The following is an 8,192-nucleotide window of genomic DNA, read 5'->3' as shown; positions in this document are numbered from 1 at the left end:
AAGTACTTGAGGTACGGATCAGGCTTTGACCACTGACATCATGTATGGAGGGGCTGGTCCATTTTTGGCTTTGTAGGCAAACATCAAGGTTTTAAATCATGCAGCTACCGGAAGCCAATGAAGGGAGTGCAGCAGTGGAGTGATGTGTGAAGATTAAAGACCAGTGATGCTGCTGCATTCTGGACAAGCTGTAGAGGTCTGATGGCTCTTAGAGGAAGACCAGCGAGTAGCGAATTGCAGTAGTCTAGCTTTCAGATCACAAGAGACAGCACAAGCACCTGCGTAGCTTTTAAAAACTATTTAACCTACCATTCATTTTCTCTCTCTCTCTCTCTCTCTCTCTCTCTCTCTCTCTCTCTCTCTCTCTCTCTCTCTCTCTCTCTCTCTCTCTCTCTCTCTCTCTCTCTCTCTCTCTCTCTCTCTCTCTCTCTCTCTCACACACACACACACACACACACACTCACACTGCAAGCCTAACCAGGCCACTGCCCATCCATGGCTGGAAAGTAACACACGAAACTCCTGAAAGCCTTTTTCAATGATGCATCTGTTGCACTCAACAATAGAACAACTCTCAATTCAACTTGCTTTATTAGATATTCATATTGTACATGTATATTTTACACGGATAGACTAATAGACATCATTCTCAAATCAGCATTGCCACTGCTTGTAGGTGTGGCTAGTGACGGTTGTGGGGTTGGCTAGTGGCGTGGTTGTGGGTGTGGCTAGTGGCACTTAATGGTACAGCCAAACTGTAAGTCATTACAGTAAGCCAAACTTGAATTGATAAATGCATAGCTTAGCTGTTCTACATCATATAAAGTTAGTATGTTCCTGATCTTTGCAGTGTTCCTGAGGTGGATAAAGGTGGTCGTAGAAATTTAATTTACATGAGCTTCAAATGAGAGACCAGGATTCTTAATAAGTCCAAGATCTTTAACTGTTAAAGAAGATGTGATTGGGAGACAATTGAGGTTCATTAAGTATTTAGACTGTGAGGACCAGCTGTCTCTGGGATTAAGTGAGAGAAAGTTTCTCAACACCCAGCGTCTGACATAGTTTGTAAATTCCTCAATAATATTAAACTGATATTTGTCCTCTGGTTGGGCTGAGACATATAGCTGAGTATCATCAGCATAGCAGTGGAAACTAGCACAGTGTCTAATAGAGCAGTGGTAGTTCAGTGGTTAAGGTACTTGACTAATTATCGGAAGGTTGCCACTTCAAGCACTACCACTGCCAAGTTGCCACAGTTTGGCCCCTGAGCAAGACACTTAACCTTCAAGTTGTACTCAGTCATAAGTGTAAGTTGCTTTGGATAAAAGTCAGCTAAATGCTGTATATGTAATATCACCTAGAGGTAGTATTTATAAAGAAAAAACAGACACCCTAGAAAAGATCCTTGTGGGACACCATAAATAACATTGTTGTATGCTGAAAAGTATCCATTTATGTTAACAAACATGCTGATCATGATAGTGATCATCTAGATAAGATTTAAACCAGGAAAGTGCTATTCCCCTAATCTCAACAATATTTTTGACTCTATCTAGTACAATGTGATCCATAGTGTTAAATGCTGCACTCAGATCAGGCAATATAAGCAGAGACATAACCCTGGTCAGAAGCCAACAGGTCATTAACTAATCAGTGCTGTCTCTGTACTATGATGAGGCCTAAACCCTGACTGAAAGATTTCATGCATCTGGTTCTGATTCAGGTATGAATTTAACTGCTGAGCTACAGCTTTTTCTAGGATCTTGGAAATAAATGAAGGTTTGAGATTGGCCTGTAGTTTGACAGCTAACATGGGTCAAGGTTAGATTTTTTGATAAGTGGTTGGATGTATTACTGCTAATCTGAAAGATTTAGGTACGTAGCCTATGTTCAAGGAGGAGTTTATTACATTTAGTAAAGGTTCAATCACTCCAGGTAGGATTTCCTTAAGAAGTTGTGTGGGCAGTGAATCTAGTAAGCAGGAGGAAGATATTGAGTGTGAGATCATAGATGCAAATTCAGGTTCTTGGAGAGGAGTAAAGGGTTCTAGACTCTTTTTGGCTTGGTTGTTCTGATCTCTAAGTAGCTGCCAATGTCACAGTAATTCTCTGAATCTCTAATGTGCTTCATTTTCTCACTGAAAAAAATCATGAACTCATTACTACTAAGTGACGTTGTAATCTGAGCAAAAATACACATCTTACAGAAACTGACAACTGAGACAACACTTGAGATGGATCAGAAGGAGCTTTCCATCTCTACTACTCCATCTTTGGCAATGCTGTTACAATCTTTGCGGTCATTTTCAACAGCAGTACAGTCCGGTCCAGTGTTACACTTTCCTGGTTTAACAGATAGCTCCTCCTCCATCTCTCTGTCAGGCTCCTGGGAGACTTTATTCATCTTTGCAAAACTCTGACTGATCTCCACAAATGTCTTGTTTTTGGTCTCTGGGAGGACAATGTAGAGATAGACTGCTCCGAAGACACACACTGCATCGAAGACCAAGAAGGCGTAAGTCTGCAGGAACTCCTGTAGAAACAGACAGACAAATACAAACATGGCACTTGATCACTCTGCATGAAGTTGCATTTTGTGAAAGTGACACAGTTCTGTAAGAGTGTACACTTAAACATATATGGTGCTTTGTCCTCTACTCATAGAATGTATCTTAGCCAGTAAAGTAGGTTAGTGTCAAAGGGTACTGGATACTGGATCAAAGGCTACTAGAATACTACTAGATATAGGAGTTACCAGTTTTACACCATGTTTGTGTAATGGACTGTCACATGGATTTCACATTAAGAACCTAAGAACTGCCAGGAGCCACTAGAAGTTTCACCGATAAAGTCACTTTACTTTATCATAGTCTGAAATTATTCAGGCTAATTTAATATTGCAATGTTAAAATAAACACACGCATCCATGCAGATCTTCCCCATTTATGTCCTGGGGACTACATACATTTGAGTGTTTCCCTTATCTAAAATAATACCACCTATCTGCCCTGAAAAGATATTAGGGACTTTGTGGGCTAAATCAGATGTAGTATAGCAGGGAGAATCTAAAATGCACAATGTTTGGGGATGAAAGGATGTATTAATCCGTTATAGTTATCAGTATAAGTACAACATTCTGATAAAATTGTATTTTCCATTCCATTAAGAATGAATGACTCTTGAGTCACTTCAGTACAGAACAAAAGCTCACTGGGCCCTGAGCTGGCTAAGCATCACCCCATTTCCCCCTCACTGGGCCCTGGGCTGGCTCAGAATGACCCCACTTCCTCCTCATTCTTGCGCTGGAACATGAGCCAGTTATTTGGAGTTTCTTTCAGGAGCAGATTTTATCTGCTGCTAGTGCAATTAATACTGGATTATGAGATTAATATAGGATTATGAGCCTAATGATTCAGATCAGACTGTAGAAAAGTGTGGGAAATGATAATCCACAACAAAGAGAATTTCTCAATTTATCTCTCTGTCTTTGTTAGCCCCCCCCCCCCCCCCACAGACAGACAGACAGACAGACACACACCTCCTACACAAGCCTCAAAATCATAGTCCTAAACACTGATATTCTCTCCAAACACACACACATACTATTCTGCTTCTCTCTCCTAGCCTGCAGAACTATTCCACTTCCCATTTCCATGGTTACATGGTTATAGTCTCTTATCTGCTATTCACTCCAATATTTTCTTCAGTGACTATCTTTGTGTATCTCTCCATTTCTCTCTCTCTTTTTGTCTCTGTCTCTCGGACAGCTGACAGTAAATCTGCATAATGACATCATGCATGCACTTATGACACATACAAGCAACAATACTGAACAACAACACACACCCACAATACACACACCAACAATACCACAACAATACTGAACAACAACACACACCTACAATACACACACCAACAATACCACAACAATACTGAACAACACACACCAACAATACACACACCAATATTGAACAACAATACACACACCAACAATACCACAACAATACTGAACAACACACACCCACAATACACACACCAATATTGAACAATACACACACCAACAATACCACAACAATACTGAACAACACACACCAACAATACACACACCAATATTGAACAACACCACACACCAACAATACCACAACAATACTGAACAACAATACACACACCAACAATACAACACACACCCACAATACACACACCAATATTGAACAACAATACACACACCAACAATACCACAACAATACGGAACAGCACACACTAACAATACACACACCAACAACACCACACAACATAATAATAATAGCAAACAACACACACACCAACAATACACACAATATTGAACAACATCACACCAACAGCAGCTGCTATACTAAAAGCTATCATACTCTGTGTTAGATCATTATGTGTTTTATATAGTTGGTGTTTTTTAAGTGTTTTCTAAGTGTTTTATAGTTGGACAGATAATTGAAAACCATAACCATTAGGCCATGTGCAACAATCTGTGGGGGAATTCCTAACATTTCAGTACCTTGCCATAGAACTTCGGGTAAGCATTAAGCTATAATGCTGGTTATACATGACCTTACAAGACAGCATCCAGGTTTTCTAGAGGAATTTGCCAAACTAAGTCCATACTAAGGTACAAGGCCACAGGCACAAGGCACAAGGCCACAGGCACAAGGCACAAGGCACAAGGCACAAGGCCACAGGCACAAGGTACAAGGCCACAGGCACAAGGTACAAGGCCACAGGCACAAGGCACAAGGCCACAGGCACCAGGCACCAGGCACCAGGCACCAGGCACAAGGCCACAGGCACAAGGCACAAGGCCACAGGGACAAGGCACAAGGTCACAGGCACAAGGCACAAGGCCACAGGCTTGCTGATGTGGTGGTAAAAAGGGCAAGTTGAAGACTGCATCTCGCACTGACACAGAGTGCAGGAAACCTGATATGTCCTTTATCCATGAACTACAGTCTAGCTCTCCATAATGGGAAACTTGGACATGGCTTGACTCAATCCAATAGGTATTTGGAACAAGGGCAAAGCAGTGCCACCTTAATTACTACTTTGGTAATTACTTAATACTTCTGTAATTACTTTACTACTTCCATAATTGGCCACTCAAATTAACTCTCTAGGTCAATCAATTTTCTCACTCTTGGTGGAACCCTACATTTAGGGAGCAAACAAAAGCAACTGTTCAGATGATGATGGCCCTGTTCTGTCATTTACAGCTAGACTACAATCACACAAACAAAGCTGGATAGAAGCCTATTTAAAAGAAAGAGGAACTGACACACAGACACACACACACACACACGCACTGTTAAAGCACTGACAATTTTAAAACACTGCCACACACACAATGTTAAAGCACTGCCACACAATGTTATAACACTGTCACACACACACACACACACACACACACACACACACACACACACACACACACACACACACACACACACACACACACACAGTTAAAACACTGCCACACACACAATGTTAAAGCACTGCCACACAATGTTATAACACTGTCACACACACACACACACACACACACACACACCCACCCACACACACACACACACACACACACACAGACACACAGACACACAGTTAAAGCACTGTCATAAACACATTGTTAAAGCACTGACACAATTTTAAAACACTGCCACGCACACACTGTTAAAACACTGCCACCCACCCTGTCAAAGTACTGACACACACACTGTTAGCAGACTTGGCTCAGGTATTCAAAACTCCCCAACAAATGATAAAAAGGATTGAAGAATATGGCATTGCAATATAATGTACAGCCGGTTATCTTCCCTGAACTGCTGGATGTCCAAGTGGTGCTCACAAAACAACGTGGGGTTTATAGATGGAAAACATTTGAGGGCAAGACTGGCTTTTTAGGGGGGGACAGTATCCATCCTGCCAGGGAGGGAGCTGCTCTCCTCTCTCGTAACATACGCCACAGTCTTATGACAGACATAGTTCATCTTTGACAATAAAGAATGGTGGCCAGGCAGCAGACAAAGTGGCTAAACCAATCGTCTGCTGATCGCTACGAGACGTCTCCTGAGGTTCATCATATTGACACTGTGTCTGTTCCCCTAGCTAAGCAGAAATACAGAAAACAAAGAAAAACATGTCTTAATAATTAGCATTAAAGTAACACAGAACACTGCCAGCACCTTTGATCTAAAGCTGGGTTTACTAAATGTTAGATCCCTAACATCTAGAGCGCTCATGATAAGTGAAATCCTCACAGATTTAATGTACTTTGTCTAACAGAAACCTTGATCAAGCCAAATAACTGCATAGCTTTCAACAAATCGTGTCTTTCTGGCTACAGCTATGTACACCGCCCTCGTCTAACTGGCCGTGGAGGCGGCATTGCAGTTATTTATAATCCACATTAGGCATAAAGCAGAAAGCTGCTTATGATTTCAAATCCTTTTAAATTGTTTTTACCAACAAGCAATGTAGCCATCGAAAATAAGACCACTCAGCCTTTTTTATTAATTGAATGTACTCAGGACTTATTAAGGAATTTGCAAATTTCTTCTCTAATCTAGACAATCTAGTAGAAAGAGCCATTATTGTTGGTGATTTAAATATTTACTTTGATAGTGACCAAGACCCTCTGAGATCGGCCTTTATTTCTATATTAGAATCCATTGGTTTCTCCCAGTGTATAAGAGAACCCACACACTATGGTGGACATATGCTTGGCAGAGAACATATTCATAAAACCCCTGTCTCAGACCATTCCCTCATTCCATTTGAACTACATATGAGCCAGAATATAGTAACCTCACCTCACTACCACAACAGACACACGATCACGTCAGACACTGCATGCAGATTTATTGCGAATTTCCAAGACTTATCATTTGTGACTAGGATACCCTCAAACCCCACGGAACTGAATGCTTAGAATCAGTATTCCGCTGAACACTCAATGAAGTTGCTCCACTTAAGAATAAAAAAAATGAGGCACAAAAAATTAGTACCTTGGTATAATAATCACATTCGCAACTTAAAACAGAACACTCGAAAAATAAATGACACCACACTAAACTTGTAGCTTGCATGGAAGGAGAGCCTTCTCAAGTATAGAAAGTCACTTATTACCGCTCAAACAGCTTATCTCTTAACCCTAATAGAAAATAACAAAAATAATGTTTAATTTCTATTTAGTACAATTGCACATCTAACTAGGAATAAAACGGACACCAATGCTCACACTACAACTTCATATTGTAGTAATGAATTTCTTCAATGAGAAAATTAAGCACATCTTGCTCAAAATCCTCCACTTGCTTACTAGAGTCACTGCCCACACACTTTCTAAAGGAAATCCTACCTGAAGAAATTGAACCTTCACTAAATTTAATAAACTCCTCCCTGAACATTGGCTACATTCCTAAATCATTCAAATTGAGAGTAATCTGACCATTGTCAAAAAATCTAACCTAGACCAGCTGTCAAACTACAGGCCGATCTCAAACCTTACATTTATTTCCTAGATCTTAGAAAATGCAGCACCCATTACTGCCATTACTCTTTGTCTTATGCGTGTTGTTCATAGGACAGGAAAACAGCTTTGGTAATTGAAATCTTGATCATGTGCAGAGTTAGAAACTATAGAAACAGCTTCTTTGCAGATCTGAAACTTAAACGTTCCCATCTGCAGCTAACTATTAGGACTATGACTGGTAGAGGAAGATTTAAAATACTCTTGTCTCTGCTGCTCTAAAACACTGCAAACACACACTGCAAACACACATGGCTTTCAGAGCTCAAGAATTATGGAGACAGCTGGCAGAGCTCTTCGTTAATTAACGAAGAGATACAATACTGCTCTGAGAGATGCTTTTAACGAAACAGACAGTCAATCACATATCCACTCACCCAAATGCTCACACAACCATGCACTCAAGCATCCAAACACACACACACACGGGTCACCACCTGGATTTAACTAAGCAAATAGGCAAGAGCTTCTCATTGGATAATTACTGCATGGGTGATTGTTTCAGCTGGCAACAAGTTATTTAACCCTAACTGATGCAGTGAGTAGCTTCTCATTTGTTAAACAACCATGTCAAAAGACACATCCTGTGGTTGTGGAAAAGATGTTAATCTGTTTCAGAAGAGTCAAATTATTGGCATGCA

General features: G+C 40.6%; 1 protein-coding gene across 8 annotated transcripts in view; it reads right to left on the bottom strand.

Annotated features, from left to right (window-relative positions):
- Positions 1-315: 315 nt before the first annotated feature.
- slc2a9l2 (solute carrier family 2 member 9, like 2) overlaps positions 316-8,192 on the bottom strand; it is a 100,116-nt gene continuing 92,239 nt past the window's right edge. For all 8 annotated transcript variants that reach the window (XM_081710177.1, XM_081710175.1, XM_081710174.1 and 5 more), the window contains one exon: positions 316-2,532. In XM_081710177.1, the coding sequence (XP_081566303.1) occupies positions 2,239-2,532 (294 nt within the window). In that variant the 3' untranslated portion in view covers positions 316-2,238. The remainder of the gene's footprint in view (positions 2,533-8,192) is intronic.

This window comes from Electrophorus electricus, chromosome 3 (genome assembly GCF_041902795.1).
Source record: "Electrophorus electricus isolate QZ-2024a chromosome 3, ASM4190279v1, whole genome shotgun sequence".
Classification (NCBI taxonomy): Eukaryota; Metazoa; Chordata; class Actinopteri; order Gymnotiformes; family Gymnotidae; genus Electrophorus; species Electrophorus electricus.
Note: the sequence above shows the minus strand (reverse complement) of the source record. Positions and strands in the feature narration are given on the sequence as shown.